General features: G+C 44.1%; 1 protein-coding gene across 1 annotated transcript in view; it reads right to left on the reverse strand.

Annotated features, from left to right (window-relative positions):
• The window catches only part of stt3b (STT3 oligosaccharyltransferase complex catalytic subunit B), a 71,623-nt gene extending 54,383 nt beyond the window's left edge, over window positions 1–17,240 (reverse strand). Inside the window, exon 1 of the mRNA XM_036538361.1 lies at window positions 16,749–17,240. Within this exon, the coding sequence (XP_036394254.1) occupies window positions 16,749–17,008 (260 nt within the window). The 5' untranslated portion in view covers window positions 17,009–17,240. The remainder of the gene's footprint in view (window positions 1–16,748) is intronic.
• Window positions 17,241–21,708: the final 4,468 nt, after the last annotated feature.

Raw genomic sequence — 21,708 nt, forward strand, 5'->3', positions numbered from 1 at the left:
TCTGAACGCTTGCAAAACTGAACTCCGAACTCATAAAACTGGTGTGACTGCCAGGTACTCGGGCTGAAGGGAAGCAGTTGCTGGGACAGGAATCAAGTGTGTGTGTGACAGACCTGCGTCAAAACCTAGCTCAGGAGCAACTGCGGGTTTTAATCCAGTGTCTGAGGCCAGCTGAAGTGTGAAAACACCCACACGTGCCACTTTGGCCTGTCCATTCCCAACGCCCCCGCCCCCCTTTAGAGCGGAAAACGAGCCAGAGCTGAGAACAAAGTCTGTTCTGTGTGGAAGGAAACGGGCTCATTTATAATACTGCATTAAAAAAAAGCAGCAGACAACAAAAAGCCCTACAAAGAGCATGCGGCTTCAAGGCTACGGCTCCAACTGCCAACACAACAATAAATGTGTATGGGCAGCAAGGCTGCCGGCCGGGCGGAGTGGCAAAGGGTGCGGGCACGCTCTGCACACCCCCTCCTACTGCAGGGCAGGCAGGCCACCCGCACCACAAACAATACCAACACACAAACGGCCAATTAAGCCACACAAGACGCGTGGCATGTCATGCTTCCCAAACCTGGGGGGGGGATGGGGGAGTATTGGTGCATTGAAAGGGGAAGGCCTCCACTAATCATCAGAATACGAATTTCACATGTGAAATGAACACGTGCCATCTATTTTTTTTTTTTTTTTTTTTTTAATGATGGAAACCGGACTCGCTGCTTCGAGGCGGCGAGAGAGATCGCTCACACTTTAACACACGCAGCGTGTGTTAAACCCCGGGCGAGTTAAAGACGCATCGCGGCGGCACGGGCGCCCGCGAAGCAGGGGGCTAATGAGACGTCAGCGGCGGGAATGACAGCAGCCCTGATTAGTAAACTGCTAATTTCATTTCCCCGTAACGAGAAGGAGGGAAAAAAAAAAAAAACCCTGCTATGACATGGAGCTGACAGCTCGGGGGACGCTTGGCAACAGAGACGCAGCCTCCACAGAGACACCGTGTGAGAGAAAGTGTGCGGCATGTATGCATTTGATAAGACCATTTATCTCCGTCAAGCCCAAAAGCGTGAGGCAGACCGGGGGAAGGAGCTATGCCTTTACATTCCACATCTGGCACGCTGCACGTAGAACAGAAGCAAAGCAAAAAATGCCTATAAATGCTAACGAGTTCAAACAAAGTATACCGGAAGGTCACGATATGTAAATGAACTAGAAAATTATACTCTAATTATCATTCTGATGTAATGTTCTGTACGATCTAGCGAGCGAGGAGTCTTTTTGAAGTCTTAAGGACCACAGAGTTCCATTCTGAGAATCTAATGATGTGCTTCACATCTTCTTTCAAAACACACTTTTTAATGGAGGGGCTGGATCAGCTGGATGAACAGTTCATTGCTCAGTGGCAGCTACATCATTTATTTGATCTGTCACAGTTACTCCTACGGCGAATGGCTGTGGAAGAGAGCCACTTTGGCAGATGAGAAAACTCTGGGCACGTGAAGAAAGACCATGAAGAACAACAAGACACAGAAGATAAAATTACTTTAAAAGACAAAAAAGATTTAAGCAATCTGTCTGCAGTAACATCCAACTTTAAACCTGTAGTAACTTCCACAGGCATTTCCCATCATCCTCCAGCGCCAGGGGGCACCCCCAGGTTTCACGCCTGCATGTTTGTGTCACCAGCAGGATAAATTATGCACAGCACCTGTACATATTTCACTCATTTAAATGGGCTTCTGGTGGGTGCAGAGAAGAGATTTTGCATTTGTGCCTTAGTATGGGCGTATGTAGCATGTGCGGGTGTGTGTGTGTGTGTATGAGAGAGACTGACTTTAGGGAAGAAAAACAGAAGAGTACCAAAAAAAATTCACAAAAAAAAAAAATCACATGAATCACAAAGGGCCAATACAGCCGAACAAAGTCTTGGTTGTTGTGTGGTAGGGGAACTGAAAGGGGGAGAATCTGAAAGCATTTCAAAACCGAAAAATTCCTCCCAGTTTCCATCCTGGTCAATAAAGCACTGGGCTGAAAATGAGGCCGAGTGGTTTAAACCCAGTGGTAAGTACTCGAGCACTGAGCGGAATAATCCACACTCAGAATTCCAGACATGCTGCTTGCTTCTCTTTGGTCCAGACTGCAGTGTTTCACCGCAGAAGCCAAAAAAGGGGGGGGGGGGGGGGGGGGGGGGAGAGAGAAGGGGAAGTGTCCGATCTTGAACAGAATGACCTGAAACAACCCCTCTCTCTGATCAAAGACAGTGATGCCTCAATGAAGGCAAAACACCTCCAAGGTGAAAATATTTTATCGGCCAGGGAAAAAAAAGCTGAGCTATGACCTCATGATCCATGATGTCTTGAGCCACGACCTGCACTGATACATCAGGGTTGGTCAGAGGTCAGAGGTCAGAGGTCACAGCCATCACAACAAAATGCAAAATGCACCATATGCACAGTGCCAAAAAATCATCCTGAACCAGTGCTGCAGAGGTGTTATTCCTCCTGCCTGACTGTTCTGGGGTCAGCTGTACTCTCACCCTGGCTGGAATTCAGTGAGGCGGGGGGGGGGGGGTGGCATGTCTGCCTCGCTGCACGCTGAGTCAAGCCAGCAATCTGCGTCCTGGCAGAGCCGAAAGGTCACCAGCCAACAATAGCTAATGAAGCAACCACGGCGCATGGGAAAACCACCCACAATCCCAATAAATACACCTGAACAATTAGCACTCAGCACCAATCCCAATATATCTGTTCTGTTGTAAACTTTACAACAACACAAACAATGTCACATACAATGCCTTTCACTAGCCCTATATAGCTACATACAATGCCTTTCACTAGCCCTATATAGCTACATTTCACTTCTTTAAATTAAAAATAAAAATCATTCAATAGCAGATACTTCATTTATCTGTGCCCAAAAACCAAACTGTTTCAACTGCTGCCTTCAAGGTGAACATCAGACAAAGAAATAAAAGAAAAACCCTAGTGGAATACAAACGGCTGCTGGCGTATCTACAGAGGTAATACCATACACGCTCTGTGGCGCAGAACTCAGGGCTGCGGGAGGACAGTGGCGGACCTGGCGCCGCTTCACATCGCCCACAGTCTGAATGTTTGCACTGTAAAGGTCAGGAGATGGCAGTGTCTGGCAGCACTGCCGTGGACAAAACGCACTGCTGCTGTGTGTGTGTGCGTGTGCGTGTGTGTGTGTGTGTGCGTGTGCCTGTCTATTTGGATTAGCAGAATCCCCAAGGAGGAAAGGGTGATGGCTGTTGGACTTCATGACCTGAGGGCCAACGGTTTCAAACTCTGGTTGTATTTTCTATTTGGTCTCTCTCAACGCCCTTGAGCCCAACTGCTTTACCTTAATTGCCCCAGCTTGAAAGAAAAAAAAAAAAAACCCTTTCGCTATGCTGACATGCTAAGAATACAATGATAATGACAACATCATTAACAGCAATCAAGGGTCTTGTGGACCTGAACCCAGCGGTTCAGCTGCTCCGGTGATCAGGGCGCAGCAGAGGACTCGACACACTCCGAGCAATGTGGCGAGGTCGAAACACGCACAGAGCACTGTCGATCATTACCGTCTCCCGTCCGCAGATCCTCTCTCCAGCCTTCCGCACGGGAGGCTTTCCGGCCCGCGGTACGCCACAGTCGCACTGCTGTCAATCAAAAGTGAGGCGGTGCATGACCGTCTGCTAATCCACCACAATAAAACAAAGGGAGGAAACAAATGGAGCGGTCCAACTACCAGGACCGCGCCGTCTAACTGTCGAGAAAAACGGGCTCCGTGAGCCGACAGGTGCGATGACAGGCAGATGTCAAACGGTTCTATATCGCTGCGGTACATCCGCACGGCTCACAGCTTCTATCGACAGAGAGCTTTGGCGGCCATGAAAAAAGCAGCTGGAGTTGCTGAAGCTTTGCATAAAACGCGGGGGGGATTCAAAGTACCTCCCTCAAGGGATTCAAGCACACAACCTTCAGGGCTTGAGAAGAAGAGAAGCTCTATCTACAGCCACAAAATGGTGCTTTGTTTTCGCTGCCCTTTCCCAGCTATCTTATGCTGCTGGGGAGATGATCAGTCCCCAGGACTGATCGGAACGGGCAACATTTAAGCACACATATTGTGCATGCATGCACAATGAAACAGACAGCGCTCAAAAACTAAAAAGAAGAAAATATAGGGTAATGGCCTCGTGACAGTAGAGAGAGAGGCTGCAGAGTGATCGCCAGAGAATGAGGGGATTACAAAATTAGACATTGATTAGCATTTTGAAAGGCAAATCACTTCTCCAGGCAGAGTTTCACGTCTCAAGGGCAGATTAAATTGAAGCTGTGGCAGCGAACTTATCTGATCTATTAATTTCTGAAAAATCTATTTTGAGACTTGGCTGAGGGACAGGCACCTCTGAGGGGGATTTTGCGGTAATGTGCAGTAACCAGTTCTTCAGAGGCAAAATTCACCTCAGCTAGTGACTTTTGTTCAGGAGGTTTATAGCAATGGATCCTCCCACAAGAAAACCCATGTTCTGTAGCAGTAGAGTCTCTTCTGAAACACACGTACTATTGTTCTACAATATTGTAACTTTAGGAACCCCATGTCCTGTAATACTATAGTCTCTATTAGGAACCCCATGTCCTGTAGTACTACAGCTTCTATTAAGAAACGCATGTCCCATAGGACTACGGTCTGGTAGATTTAATTGTGTTTCAACCAGTTCCACCCTACGTTCACATTTCAGGAATATTTCTAAAAAAAAAAATGAAAAATTTTAAAAAGTAGCGCGTATAGACCTCAACGTCCTCAGCTGTCACAAAACTTGCTGACAAAGTGTCTTAGCTGGTGCGAGAGAACAAACAGAACCCCCTGCTAAAGAATGACTCGGAGCTTCAAAAGCAGCGCATGAGGCCTGACGTCTCCCGCATTCATGATTCGGGGTGGCCAGGAGCTGGGCTCATAACCGAAAGACTGCAGGATTGACTCCAAAACGGGGTACGGCCGTTGCACCTGAGAGCACAGTACATAATCTAAATTGCTTCAGCAAAACATTCCAGCTGCACGGTAATATGTTAATGACCTTGGATAAGGGTTTCTGCCAAACAAAAACCAATTGAAATGAAACGGCCCTAGTCAGAGGGGGCGGGGGCCGCTGCAGATATGCGCCAGGAGATTAAGAGGTTACCAGCCCGCTTAAGCATCAACTGGAACATTTTCATATACCACCCTTTCCAAGGTCCCACAGGTGATTTCACAGACCAATAGACATACGTCGCTGTCTGGCCATATTTCAGGGACGCTCCCTTTGAAAGATGCGTGGCCCTCGCACTTCACACCACTTAATCTGCCTGTTTGCCAGGGTTTGGGGGCCCAGTGAGCTGGGGCCCACCATAGTCGGTCTGGTTTCCAAGAAGTGACAGCCGAAACCGCAGTCGTTTAAGGAAGTCTCCACCTCCAAACGGCAGAGATTTCAATTCCTCTAGAAGGAGGACGAACCTTTTGAGTTGTGTCTCTGTCAGAGACAGGCGTAATCTCTCACTAAGGGTACAGGTTCGGTCCCCCGACAGACACACTCTAAGGGGATTTTACATGATTTATTTCTGCAAGATCGTGTACCCGAGTTTTACAAACACAGAAAGAGAACTTTTCAAAGTCAATCATCATATCTGAAGTGATGGACACAATGGGATTCATCCCGTCTGTGGAGATTTCTGAAAGACTTCTTTTCTTTTAAAAACCGGCTGGTAAGACAAGCTGGTTAACGCTCCTTTTAAAATTTACGTCTTTCTCATTCTCTGTGACAACCTGCTAAGCTGCCAATGGTTTGACAACTTCAGTTTCACAGAGAACAACTGCTGCCATTTGTGGTTTAACTGTCTCCGTTTCATGTGAATCAGACCGTTGCCTTTATTTCTATACTTATAACACACAGTCCTGTACTTAGTATGAAATTTCCATCTCATTTACTGTCAAAGCATGGGGACAACAAGGAATGGACAGAAATAAAGGGATGTAGACAATCAACAAAGGGCAGTCCAGACTCAGCTGAAATGAGAAACTGGGCCAAAAAACTGGGATACCCCTATTCCTCTTTGCCAAGTTTCTTGGGGGACCACAAGGAGTTAGGACATGAGTTTAACATGTTATCCTTTAATAGCATGCCCATTACTGTCTTGGTTTCAACCCCAATTAAAAGCAAAGGGCAGATTCACACGAGACCCATGAATATTAGGAATGCATGCGGTTTGTTTGCATTTACCAAGCAGTATACTGCATCTTTTAGTATCTGACTGGTCGATAAGCAGGTCAACAACATGTGTTCACATGGTGATAATGTCTGCATGCAATCTTTCCTCAGAGCATAAATGCTGTCTATAATGAAGCCTGCGATTCTTAAGCCTGCTGCTTCTAAGGGGGAAAAACAGGAACTGATGGGCCCAGCTGGTGTTACAATCACAGCTGCTTCACCTTGATAGCACCTTTCTTGGAACCCTGCTTTTTTGTCCATTATTTTTTTTTCTCCATTATAATCTCCCCACCCCTTCTCATACAGCCAAAGACACAAATAATCAACTACTTTAAGATGTCCTCAAATTATGTTTTTCAGTTGGGAGCCCTAGTAACAGCAGATTCGTGGTCTGCCACCATAGAAGACGTTATGGATTGGGTGAACGCATGTGAACTACAACTTACCCAACATATATTTCCATGAAAAAATGTTTATTTTTTAATGCAACAGACACCAGGTAATGTGTACCCAGCATCCATACTGCATGTGTGAATCAGCCCTATGGCTGCAATGCTGCTGGGGTATGGAACACTCTCTAATCCTCCCTGTGTCACTTGATGGTATTATTTTTACTGATTGCATAACCGATGTTATCGCTTAATTACATAACCTAATATGAGGGTAACACAAACATCAGGCGTCTCAAACAGAATTTTGTGGAAAGGGGGCCACTGAGAGGGGATCAACGTGCTAAATAGCTCTCACCTAACCTGCATCAAACTCAAACTGTCCATTAAAAGCATGAAAATCACCACATTAAATTCAATACTTCAAAACGTTCCTTTTAATTATGTGCGGACATTAATTTTAATTCAGCACTAAACCCTTGAATGAAAAAAACCACACACACACACACAAAAAGATCATATAAATCCGAGGGTATTAAAATCAAACAATACATGCAAATTGGAAATTAAATGGCCTTTAATGGATTTTTGGAGAGGACTATCTTGGATGCATGCACTGCTCATTAATTCATCTACCTCTGATTAATTTTTGTCACTTTGTCCCCGGTGCCCTCCCAAAGAGCGACAGCCATTTTTCTTCTGCGGTGCGGAGCGGTTGAGGCTGTCACTCACGGACATGTTGTCCTCTTGTTAACATCACCGGACTCCAAAGGAGAAAAAAAAGGACTGCCTCATCTGTTGGAAGGAGCTTGACTTGCTTGATCGTAGTGGAAGGGAGAAGCAACTCAAACTCACAAAAGCAAGGAGTCTGCACCTGCCTCATCCCACCTGTGAGGCTTCTGCAGGTAGGCCTCTGGGATCAGAGCCAATTAGCCCTGGCTCACACAGGAGTGCTGCGGAGTCCTAAAAGTCAGATTGCTCTTTTTATTGGGTTTTTGGTTTTATTGCACTGGATTACTAGACAGTCCTGGCTGACAGTGTCCGACAGGCTATTGGTCCCACTTGTCCCCAGATGATGAGATCATAATCTCGACCGCACACCTGTGAGAACGCCATTAGTCGAGACAGCAGGACACCCCTCTGGATCGTGGCTTTACAGGACCTTGGCTGAGGGGGTTTGCCTAGGTTGTTACTGGAGACCCTCAAAACATACTGGAGGTCTATCACCGCACAATTCGTAAGTAAATTACTATGCAGCTCAAGTGAATCTCATAATGAACTGTAAGGATGACAGATCTCTAGTGAAATGAGGAGGAATAGAAATACTTCAAGGAGAAATATGAGAGCATTATATTCTCTAATTAATCGTACTGCATATAGGCCTATTTAAAAAAAAAATTTAAAAAAGCAAAGCATGGGCTGCTAATACAATTTAAATATTTTGGGGAAAAAAGACTCTAAAGAATGATACAGTGCTACTTTGAGAATCCATTTGGGACCCAGACTTTAGTTCAAGTAAAGTAGACAGGATGTTTGAAATGTGGGTTTCACAGGGATTATGCAAATACAGCCATTTCACAGATGAAAGCGGAATGATACCCTTTTCAGCATCTCTCAAGACCATGAGAGCAAGCCCATATTCCCCTTTTCAAGGTAAACATGCCCCCCCATTCTCAACACTGGCGTACGGAGACCAAGGCGTCAGAGTGCCTTGTTGATTTCATCTGAGGGGCAGCAGCACCCACTAAAACCTCTAATCTCTTGGTCAGAAGAACACTCCTGCTTCAGCACTACTCCTCAACATTGGTGAGTCCCAGATCAGTATCTAGGTCGCACACTCACCTATCTGCCCATAGAGGAAAAACATGGCGTAATTTCCCTTCGGAATGCAAATGATCACCTGAACTAACATGCAACACATCAGTCCCAGCTATAGGAAACTGAGCCTACTTATGAATTAACCTCCCCGCCTCACTCTGTGCCACAATCAGTTGTGTCACCTCTTTCAGTGTGTCCCAGGGCAGTGGTTCCAAAGAGCTCTCACAAGCAGAGGAGACATGCACTTCCTCCATTAATTCCTCAAGGGCGCAACGGCTGTGCTCCATTTAGGAATCAAACCTGCACATTTCTGACTGCAAGCCCACTTGTTAAGCACTGTGCAAGTCCCAGTGGATATCCAGCGGTGTACTGCATTCAGTTATAAAACACACCTCACAGAGGAGGGAAATAAAACCTCTCTCTTTAAATCAACAGGGCCAATTTGCTGTGAGAGCTGGAACTGTATAACCAACAAGACAAATTAAGCTATTTATCTTTTTTACAGCACCTATATGCTAACTATGCAGTAAGGAAAGAAAAATAACTACAGGGAAAAAAAAAAAAAAAAAACATTCCAGTGCAGAACAAATAGAATTAAGATATGCAACCATTTTCTCCTTGCATCTCACTGGACTGGAGCTAGCTAATCAGCTCCAGAAACGGACGGAAAATTCAGACGGACACGGCAACGCCTCGGCAATGAGGCCTAACACTTGTGAAGGTAAGAAGAACCTTCAGCGTGATTAACAGGAGGTTCAACACCCCTCCTTCCCCTGTCATCAGAATTCACAGCTCCATCCATCCTCCTCCTGAGAGTTCAGGGGAATACGAACTTCAGAGATCAAAGCACATTTTGAAAATGACACAAAAAAGTGCTTGGCAGTCTGTTTGCTTGCTTCATCCCTCCTCCTCTTGTCACTGTACCCTGAATTACTCATTCACGGCTCACAATATTCAACCCAACCCCTTTACAGGAGGACGACAGAATAATAAGAGCCACAATTAAATCTCATCACCTGGCAACAGGAGCCTCATTTCATAGTCTGGAGGGTCCCTCTAATTCTGCCCAACACTGGCTCAATTACTGGTCACCATGCTGGGCATAGATGCTCCCCTACAGTCTCACCCTCACGCACTGGGACACACGCGTGCAGGCACACGCACATTCGCGCAAACACCATCGCGCTTGCAAACCTGAGCTCCGTTTACCTCTCACCATGCAAAGCGTGAGGACCCAATGCAGCAAAAGCTGACGCCTGACTCGCAAAGAGGAGCGGGCTATCTTTCCGAACGAAGACAAGTGACACTCCCCAACACAGCTGCTGCAACTGCAGCCGAGCGCCTCTAGTAAGACGGAAATGCAGGCTTTTTTGTTAGATGACTGGAGAACAGAAAGATTCCGGCGAACTTTGTAGGCAGGATATCGTTATTGATACGGTTATTGTTACTGCAATGTGGGGGGCAGGTTTTAAAGTCTTGCAGTAAGATGCTCAGTAACCCCTGAACAGACACTCTGCAAATTACCCATTTACCAAACCAAAAGCCTTCACCCCGCGACCGGCAATCCTTAAAGCCAGCAGGGGAAAGGTAGCGGTGGTGTCATTAATCACGTTAATAAAAAGCCCCACTGTGTCATCGCCCCCTGCGGGCGTCCGGCCCACGGGCCCGGGCCACTGACAGTTAGCAGCCATGCTGCGGGAGGCTCGTTAGGCTGCTGCCGTGGCACCGAGTCTCAGACTCAGTCCGCAAGGTACGCATAATTAATCTCTACAAACACCAGGAGCAAGGAGGAGAGAGGCACAGGGAGAGCTCGCCGCCAATCTCCTATTCAGGACCAGCGGCTCAACTCTGGCACCTGTGCCAAAGCAATCAAGGACCTGTTTGAGGAGCAGCGCAGGGGGCCCCGCAGTGCTACAGGAGGCAGGGAGCAGCTGTGTTGCCTCTTGACATGATACACATACATAATTTAGAGACATGTGGCATAAAGTGAGCAAACGGCTCGCAGGGAGGGGAGGAGGAGGGAGGCGGGATGAAGGACTTTTGTTGCTGCTCGGACCCGCGCGCGCGCAGACGGCGCTCTGAACGAAGGCTCCTGTGTCTTCCTGCGACTCGCAGCCACTTCCTGCTGGCTCATCTCCTTAGGACCTCCAGGGAGGAGCAGGTCACACGCAGGGAGAGGAAAGACATGGAGCTGACCCACTGGGAAACAGTAATTTAGTCAAACACCTCATCTGACCTCTCCTCAACCCCCCCCCCCAACCTCCCCACTCCCCGATTCCAAACACACACACACACACACACACACACATACACACACACACACACAGCCTGTGGCGTCAACAAAATTAATGGTTTCAGGGCTTGGACGGAGTCCAGTAAAATCTCACTGGCGGGCATCCCTGTGCATAAATTCACAGAGGTGACGAGACGGCACAAACAGGATTGCACAGCAATCATGATGTGTGGCTTTTTTTTTTTTTTTTTTTAAAGAGCCCTCAGGCCTCCCTGCGCGAGCGCTGCCTGAGTGTAATGCCCACCGAGCGAGCAGGAAAGAAACACACCCTAACGACGGCCCACCCTTCACCTGGCTGCGCCAATCCGCGGCGGACGAGCGTTAACGAGCGGCACGGACGCCGAGATCCGACGCGAGACACGCGGCCGCGCAGCGTCGCGTGAGAGATCGCCGTTTCCTGCCCTGCAGTGGGCTCCAGCCCTGCGCCCTCATTACCAGAAACGGGGAGGGGGAGGGGGGAGGCGAGCGAGATAACATCAAACAGGCTCTCCAAGTCTGTCAAAAAGTCAATGCCCCAAGTAACCTTACGCCGCAAAAACACTGAATATTTCATCAGCTCTTCCACAAATGTTTGCCCCAACAATACCTCTTGCTGAGACGGGAGGAGTTTTTTTTAGCAGCACCACTGTGGATTGAACACTTGCTGGTTTAATGAGAATTTTGAGCATGGCAGCACCCTCCCCTCCCTCTCCTCTTCCCTGATAAATCCATTTGCATTCATGTTCCTTTTAGTTGAATGTGAAAAGAAATGATTATGAAAATGAATAACAGAGGAAAAAAAAAACAAAGAAACAATACATCTCAATATGCTTCGACATCTCACGCTGCCAAAGAGGAGTCTGGAAAAAGAATGTCAGTTGCTCACTTTCAAAAGGCATTACAAATGTTCAAGCACTTTGTTAGGCATCATTTTTTCCCCCAACCAACATCTGACAGGGAGAACATGAGAAATTAATGAGCACTTTCAAGACACATAACAGATTTGCACATGGTCAAATTAAATCAGCTGTGTTAAATTACGAGATCATGTTCAATAAAAAAAATGTATATTCTATTAAAAGCCATCAAAAGAGAGGGATTTTTCAGCTATGCCTGAAGCTTTGATGCACAATTTCACAGTAAATGCAATAAATACGGAATTATTTTCACAATCAGCATAGGAAATACATGAAACTTTTTAATCTGTACTTCACTCGGTTCTTGTATATTAACGTCACATATTAAATTCCATTTTCACATAACGTAATCATTCAATTAAAGTAACGTTTCATTATAAATTATCTGTTATTCCCTTACAGATGGCATTTTATACATTATCCCCTGGCACAGCTGGATGCCACCTGAAAAGCTTCAGGTTAGGTACCTTTGCTCAAAGATGTAACGATGCACCAGGGAATCAAACTTTCTGGTTACAGCATGCTCGGCTCCTTAACTACCATGTTTCACACACAATAATCATGCATTTTTAATTTCCCTAATGGGCTCAGATACACATTAAATTTAAGCGAGGCCAGTGTATGCCTCTGTACTCCAATCCCTGTGGTCTCACACACACAGATAAAGCTGCCTGCTGTCTAAGACACGTGTAGAGTCTCCACCTGCCACTGCACCTGAATCCCATTTCCCAGATTTTGTCTTTGTCAGTTTTTTAGCAGATGCTCTTATCCAGAGCAACTCACAAAATTACCTAGAGCACACAGCAGACCACATCTAAACACACGCCAGCCCCTTACATTTTGGTGTGATAACTAGTATATATACGCTTCATTAAAATTATAAGAGTGGCTCATAAATGCAATGCAACAACACAACATATTACAATGAGGATACACAAATAAGGGAAAGGTGAGTTATTCCAGAGGCAGGAAAGCCAAGATGCTGTCTGAAAAGGTGGGTCTGCACTGCAGTCTAAGAAACCCAAACCTGGCCTCATGCTCTCCACTGAAAGATATCCCATTACCCCACTGTAAAACAAGGGGGTGCCCATAAAAGGGAACACTCGTCTAAGCAACATGGTGATTCGACATGTTCTCTTGGGTTCTGCTGGAATAATAAAACTGATTACAGGTGATTAAACAAAGAGCTTGTGTGACACCAACTTTAGACTGGATTGCTTGGGAAATAATCCATACAACTCTAGGCTCTACCGGTGAACCTGAGGATTGATGTCAAGGTGGATACACCCAGTTACCCCGCACATGTACAGACACCATGCAGTCTGACACTGGCAGTCCTTGCGAGATGGGGAATCTTCACAATGGAGACCAATAATCAGCTTCAACATGTAACAGTATTAGTACAAGATGTGAGAAGAATACAGCCATGACTACTGACCAGTCACTACACAGTTGGAATTTTCAAAAAACACATTTTTCACCCAATCAAATAAATTCCAGTGAATTTGTAGCATTTGGAATGTGAGAGTTGAGGTCTAGCATCAATGTGTCACTTGACTGACCTTTCTAAACCACAGTCCAGTCTAATGAGCAAACATCCTTCTGTAATTTGAAGAAAAAAAGTAGCAACTGGCAGAAAAATAACCTTTCAAATAAAAAAAATTCAACAATGACAATTACTTATTTTTTTAACTTAATGCTTGATTCCATTGTTAAGTACAAAGATTAATTCTGATACATAAAGGCAAATGTGCTCATAATCATCCCCTAAAGATCAAGAGTCATGTGACACTCAGGCAATGTCATCGCTCATAACAAATGATCCTTAAATTCCAGGTAGATACGCATGTTGGTGAGGGATACCATATACAAGAACAATCCTAAGCAGGTATGTACATGCTTCCATGGTGAGTCTGATTAAGGGAGCTGTCAACACACTCAATGATTGTGTCTGTTTAATGGCATCAGACGGCGTTCATCGTGACCTTCACCACAGGTGTCTGCAGCCTTACTCTTCCATGAAACTAGCAGCACATCCCATGTTGCTGGACTGTGGTACTTTCTCTTCACAAATATATGCTTGGGTTTAAAACAAATTACCCGTAATCTGTTGGTCAGTCTTAAGTGCTTTCCTCTGAGACAAGAGGACCAACCCACAACATTACATACTGGCGTGACTTGATTCCGACACACTAATTTCCTCAAGCAATTAGAGTCATGTGACTCTAATGTTGCTAAGTTTGTTGCACGTCAAGTAAATACATTAAGCGTGAAGTTTTTTCTTCCGTCAAGGGACCAATGGCTTGCGAAGCAGGCTATCAATATCCTGCCTTGCAAGTCAGCAAAACCTTAAGGAAAAGAGGCACAACTTGCAAGTATGTAGGCAAATGCAAAAGTGAAATAAATGTAATATCCACAGGAAATCAATAGTAAATGCAACAGATACTAACCACATGCTAGTAAATCAATAATACTGGTACAGGGCCATTATTACATATATAGTAGTGCGGGAGTCCCTAATGTAAAATCCAGCACTTTGGACCTGGCCACATACAAACATATCCAGGGTTCGAATTATGGGGCGATTGGGGGGATCTGAACCCCCTACACACGCACAAATACAGATGGCGAAAAAATCATAAATGCATACAGCTGTAACTTCAGAGTCCTATTCGCAACGACACTTTTGAATCATAGCAGCGAGCGTGGGACTGTCATTGCTGGGCTGAAAAAAAAAGCATCGTACGATGTAAACATCAAAATACGATCCGCCGCGACACATTCAATGGAGTCTGTTTAACTATACGCGGAAAGAACAGCTTTCGACAGCATTTCACTTGCCAAACGCCACTGTAAGGAGAAAGTGAAATATTCGAGGAATTTGCGACAGGCTGGTCCTCACATCATCGAACGCCTCTTTTTTTCAGAGGAGGTTTATTGATATGGCCTGGTTCTAGTTAACATGCTCAACAAATCACAGCTCTTCTCTGCCCGCTCAGTAATGATGATGATATCAGATGTTCCGTTGCTGCTCGGCAAATATTGAATTATTATAAACAGCACCTGAGGGAGAAGAAAAGCAACGGCATCCCCAGAGAAATCACACATATCTCTGGAAAATCAAGCGGATAAACATATTCTGAAGCCCAGGCACGGTGTTACTCCCTCCAAAGTTGTGCGGGGATTACACAAAACGTCTACATCCCACTTCCGCAGTGATTTGTGTTTATATCATTATATCATATTCGAGTTCTAGAGGCGACGTCCACTGGTCAGCATATCGATTATTATTACCCGTAAGAGACATTTCCTGAAAAAAACAATCTTCTGCCAAATCGGGAAGTCATGTCAATAGTGGCAATAGTTACAACTGTTGTTATTCATTTGCTTGGCCGATGTTGTATCCAGCATCTAATGCATATAGATAATGAAGCTATTTCAGTATCGGTCTCAAAGGCACAACGGCAGTGCCCCCACCTGAAAATAGAACCTGTCCTGTTCTGGGTACGAGCCCATGTCTTTCGCCATAATGTCACAGTCCCGCCATATCTTCTTCCAATAGAAATGAGGATGCATGGTGTGTAATCGATAAAGGTTTGCGGTTACTTTCCTCCAGAATGCACCAAACAATTCACACATTCAAAGACCTGCTGTGATCAAGGTCTGATAGAGAAGGAACTTCCAACACTGGGATTACCTTAGTGCATGGGTTTTAAATTTTATAGTGCTGGTGTCATTTCCAAATTACTTTCCCAAACGAAAAGGCTATCTCCGTTCAGTTTTGTAGCAATGACGGATTGTGTTTTTGTTAGAACGACAGGCATTTTTACAAGTTGGCAGTCGTCAACGCAAATTCAATTAACCCTTTACTGACTGCGGAGAGGATGCAGGATTGACAGATGAGGTGAAAAAATTGACGGCTGGTACCACTTCCAGCCTACTTTGAGACTGCTAAATTCCACCTGATCCCACGTCCGATCGCCCTTTAGCATAGGCGCAATCATCGTATCCTGAATCACACCAGGTTGACTACGGCCAGAAAAAAAACCACCATGGCATCACTAGGCAATGCTACGATTTGGGGAATTTCATTACTATCTGTGCCAGAAATGCGATCACTCACGTAGTGATGGCGGTCACAGAACTTCCCGATGTCTCGGTTATTTCAGTTTATGAAGTGAATCTGGGAAAGAGCAGAGCTAACTCCGGCGCAGTACCGTCTAAAATAGCATACAGTACAAGCTCAGGCGCACGTCATATTTTTTCCGCTGAAAAACCGCAAACCTCGAGGCGAGCACCGATAGCTCGCTATGAATGAACCACCAGCGACGCTAGGACCACAGCCAACCACCAGGTAGCTAGTAAGCAAAGTAATCTGGAAAAAAATCGTGATTAAAACAACTTCCTAACGAGCTACAGACGCCATCGGCTGGGCCGTGAATATACAGTACAATACACACAATATATGCATTACGTATTTAAACATTAATATGTTTAAATATTAGGAGGGAGGAGGATACGTCAAAGCAGATCTCGAAAAAGCTGTTTCGTATTAAATTAGGTACCTAACTGGACTAGTAGCTATTACTTGTAGAAGTTCAAGGGATGTGGATTAAAATGAATTCACAGCTAACCAATGCATAAAAACGATTAAGAAAACAGAACAAGGACCAACAAACTCAGTGGTTTGTGGGGTAGAATCTAGCTAGCTAACTAATTAAGCAAGCCCAATTCCAACTGCATTAGTTCACCACAAGACATCTGCTCTTTCACGAGTACTATTGTCCTTTATCAATGAATGAATCCGCACTGCCCCCGTTTGATGTGCATAACTGCTGAACTCACTGGCTAGTTAGCATTAGCAAAAACACAAATGCAATGTGCATCTCGTCAGAAAATGACCGCTATTCAGTAGAATGAATCATCAATCACAAGTGTCTGCAAAGTTATCTGGTGCAATAAAAGTTTAAACTGGGGGATACTGTGGTTCTAAAATTATGGTGTCAATATGCCATGCTGGGCTCATAATTAGCGAGATAATGTTACCCCAAATTGAATTTCTCTGCCTACCCATTTCTCTAGTTAGCTAACTGATGTTATCCACTCACCAGGGGTCAAACTCGTGGATGATGCTCTCGAAACGAATAACTGCGAAGAGTCTCGAACTAAAACCTGCCAGCCAGGCCAGAAAGAGTATGGTGAACGATAAAAGGGACTGCCATCCTGCCGGCTGCGTCAGTCCACCAGAAAGGCCTCCACCTCCGCCTCCTCCACCCGCGGCGCTAGGCCGGCTGTTTCCCGAGAGCGAGCCCCCGGTATTCGAAGAAGCTTTGTGCTTGCTGTCGGTGACTGTGTGCTGCTCCGCCATATTCTGCGTGAACCGCGGTTTGTCTGTATGGGAAAGAGAGCCCCCCCGGCCACGCTCTCCTCTTAGTCTCTTAACCCGCGGTGCGCAGCTCTCTTTCCTCTTGAAATGGCTCTGTTCCTTCTATTTCCTCCTGATATCTGAAACAAGTTCTTATGCAGAGTGGCATAGGAGCCGGCTACTGGCGCTCCAGCACTGGCTGCTCAATGACTGCGAGGAGGAAAGAGGTGAGAGAGCAGCCAAGATAACAGGAAGCGCTTTCAGCCTGTCACAGCGCGACAGGTACAACAAGGGGAGGCGTAAACCGCTCCTTACTCTACACCAATCCCGGGAAAGCGCGTTGATGACCCAGGATTCCTTCCGCCAATGGAAAGACACAAAACCAGTATCACAGGAGGAAGCCTACTGGGAAGTGGCGTGTCAAACCTGCCAATCACGTTTTCAGAAGAAAACAACCGACGCTTATTTTAGCCTATCGAACGCGAGGCTCCCAGTGCGCCGTAGTCCACAGAACCAATGAAATAAATGAATTCCAACGAAACGCGCAAACTGTCATGTAAGGAACGAAAACTTGGCATTCAGACAGAAAAAGTAATGTGCGCGTCATGGTGACATGAATTTGAAAAACAGCAGACCATGTTTTTCTCAGTGCTGTCTATTTAAAATATGAAGTTGACTAAACACAGTGTAAAATAATATGCTAGTAACACGATGAGCTGCAGAACATATGTAGATACATTGTATATATACGATGACATAAATACATACGATGACGGCATTTCATCTCTTGCCATAAAATATGGTAGCTAGGTTCAAAATGGTTAGTCGTAGGCAATGTTGAGGCAAAGACAAATTAGCTCCACGAACAGTTAACAAAGCTTGCAGTTGACAGCTTGGGTAGCTAAATTGTCCAACAGTTACTAACAAATTAGAATATGAAATATAGAGCCAATTAATTTCCTCTATGCCATGCTGTAGCAATATGCCCCAAGTCTGTCTCAAAGGTTGCTTCCCAAACAATGTGGTTAAAGGTGGAATTAATTTCACTTTAGGCAATACAATTTCATTTGAATGTATTAACGACTGAGCAAGACTGGTACTGACCTATGCAATAGAGTGCCTAACTTCGTTTTACAGAGGTCATGTATGACAGAATGATAAAGCACTCTTTTTCACCAATGATAAAAGTCAAATGAGATTTTAAAAATAAAAATGATTATCTTCAATGTGCATTGATGATATTTCAGAATCAGAATCAGATTTTGCAACCCAGAAATGTAATGTGTCACTTTAAAGTTTTTAAAACCCCTGTGATCACCAGTTCCATTTTTTGCTCTATGAATGCTCTATGAAAATATCATGACTAAGCTCATTATCATTGATATGTGAGATTGTGGTGTAGAAGTAAAAGTCCACATTTGTCAGTTTGCTAAACAATGAATGTATGTCATGTTTAATCCTGCTCAGAGGAAGTTAGAACATTTTGTGGCCCATGGTCCAGTTCACTCCTGCAGCCCTGGAGAGCTTCATATGTGGCTTCTGAAGTGAATATGTTGTGAGAAGTGTGAAGTCAAGTGTTATAGATTCTGTGATCTTGTGACTGTGATGTATGGTGTGGCTTACCTTAGTTTCTAGGCTGTCTAGTCAGGTTAGCGCAAGTTAACTTGTGGTAGGGCTTGAATAGTGTTGTGCTCACACTCACCGGTCTGGGAGTGTTGTCAGCCTGGTCTGAAACTGTTGCTCATTCAACCTGAACGGATATACTTCTGTTCTCTTGTGTTGGAAGTCACTCTGGATAAGAGAGTCTGCTAAATGAATATAATGTAATGTGAAGTAATGTAATATGAAGCAAATAAAAATAAATGTTAAATCTGAACTACATTCACAGTTTGTTTAAAATGATATTGTTTTGTCCAGTGAAATATGTAAAACGATATGATAGTGAAGACAAACATGGTCTTTAAACAGAGTGTACCTAATGTGTGTGTGTGTGTGTGTGTGTGTGTGTGTGTGTGTGTGTGTGTGTGTGTTACATGCATCGAAGGAAAGCCATGAAGGAAAAGCCATGCTTGAGTGGCAAGGTTAACTTGTGTTCCTTAATGTTCCCTAATAAAACAATGTTTTACAACACATTCAAGCCAGCTATCTAAGTAGTCAAAACATTTTCTGATTGGTGTGAATTATTAATTTGGTTCAACTCAGAACAAAGATCCCCTACACTGGTGCATGCAGTTCCACCAGAATATTCAGATTCATTCCTTTGGAGTTGCTTTCCAGTGATTCAAAGGACTTTTTTAGAGCAGTAACTAAATGAATGAAGTTTGCTCAGAAGATTTTTTTTATTATTACTTCTTATCATACTACACACCACCCCCTAAGCCAACTGTCCTGGAAGGGAAGAAACGACTGCTCTATACCACTTCAATAACCCTGAGATGCTTAGACGACTATAAAATGTTACAACCCCCACCTTCCTGCTTAGCAAACTGTCACCATGCACAAAAGGCGTCCTGTTCAAACTGCCTTTGGAGATTGTGCACATAAAATGTATACCCCATTAACTTTGAACAGCGCGCTGCTTTAAGCATTAGAAGATGAAAGCCACTCTGTCTGTTTAATACCATGCTAACAGCAGTTTGATTTCCATGATATCTCTGCTTGTTGGTGGTCTTTGCTGTGTCTTCATTAGCTTGAGGTATGCCTTGGTTTGAGCTGGGAGTGGGGAGTGTTGCTGCAGGGTTTGTAGACTCAGAACTGAGACAGACACATCTTGCAATCAAATGCTAAGTAGAGGCTGTCTGTATTCTCATGCGGTTGGAGAAACCCCAGCCAGTTAAGTATTGATATAACCAATTAGAAATCATGAAACCCTGGATTTCTACAAACAAGCAGATTTAAGTTTATTTCAGATTAACTCATTTTTGTGAAGCTACACATGAATGCTAATTAATTTAATTGCTACTAACTCAACTACAATGATCTAAAATTCAAGTATGGAAACAGTACTCAATGAAGTCTAATCTCATCAGAATAATAGAAGAAATTAGATAGACGAGTAGTTGAACAATGACTGCAAATATTAAATTTAATTTAATTTTTCAGATAAATGTGACTCACACTGTGTTAATAGAGAAGGAGGAATGAGGGGCATCTATCAACTATCCCGAACAGTACTGTGCCATGGTATAGGCCCAGCTCACTGTGTAATTTAACAGAAAGATAGGTCTTTGTCCTTCAGACAGCTTTGTCTTAGCATCATTTTTCTTAATTACTATCTTTGAGCATAATCCAGGAAGGGCTGAGCACTGTTTTCATGCTGCCTCAGAGTCAGGGTTTGGTTGGAAGTAAAGCTAAAATCTCTTTTTGTAATGTTTACAGCCAAGGGTACGGTGATAGAGCTGTAATAGAGAGGTGAGTCAGGTCACAAAGCTTGTTCTGCACTTCTGAAAATGTCATCAACTTTTCTGCTCCCCTCTGCTCATGAAAAAAAGCATTTCTCACCATATTGTTAGTGTTGATTATTATTACTGTGGGAGATAATTAACTGTTTTTCAGAATAATGCAGAAAAATCTTCATGAAAGAAAAGGAAGGGAAGTGTTGAAGGGAGAAGGATTAACAAGATAAGGGATGAAAAGCACAGAAGAAAGTCATTGAAGCAATAGTGTCAGAATGTCAAACATATCAAGTGAATGAGGGATTTACAGATTTCTGAAGAAGAATAACAGTAAGTGAGGTAAGTGATCCTTCAGCAAAATGTGAGTGTGATTTCCTTTTGTTAGGAACTCAGTGATCTGTTTTGACATGACTCCTACATGAAAAACTCAAAAGGTTCCTATAGATGTGCTCAGCATACCATCACATCTGTGGACACACAAGAGACAAATGTCCTGCAGGGGCTACACAAAGTATATGTTTTAAATAAATCTTGAGGGACGTCTCTCTCTGTTTGCTCTAAGCACGTTTCTGGAAGGATTTTTCTCTATTTAGCTAGCTAGCCAGCTTACTATCACCTTAACCATCTTATTGGCTAGCTACTTAACTGGATAGCTTGCTTGTAAGAAGCCACATGGTAAGGACCTTTACTGCTGGGTGATCTAACTGAGGCTGGTAGACAGCTTACAGTTTTAGCCATGATTGAATTATTTTAACTGCCATTTTGAGCTTGCTTTGATTCTTGGGGAAATCTGGCAAACGCACAATTAACTGGGACCTTGCATTAACAGTTAAGTATGGAGGACAATTGGACAAAAAAAAAACCCTCCAATTTTAATACCAGTTTCAATATTTTACCTTGGATCTTGCCATGTGATAGGTCCCAAGTGTGAGGGTGATTTCTCTAACGAGCACTTTGCAAGCTATGGGTAGATGTTAAGCGTTCTTGAAATTTTAACAGATTTCCATTCTCAGTAAGGTTTTGCAATCAGTAAGGAACTGCTAACATCCAACGGAAATGACCATTTAATAATAACATAATGTACCTAGCTTTCTAGCTCAATCAATTTTCAACAAAGCAATTTTGCTGATGAGCTTGCTAGCCAGCTCAGCCAATTCTGCACCTTGTAAATTAGTTAGCTAGCAACATGCATAGATAGCTAGCAAGGTCAATCAATTTTAGTATTTTTAGTAATTTTAGTAATTTTAATATTTAGTAATTTTAATATGTAGTTAGCTAGCTAAATACCTAGCATGCATAAGTAGATGG

This window comes from Megalops cyprinoides, chromosome 10 (genome assembly GCF_013368585.1).
Source record: "Megalops cyprinoides isolate fMegCyp1 chromosome 10, fMegCyp1.pri, whole genome shotgun sequence".
Taxonomy (NCBI): domain Eukaryota; kingdom Metazoa; phylum Chordata; class Actinopteri; order Elopiformes; family Megalopidae; genus Megalops; species Megalops cyprinoides.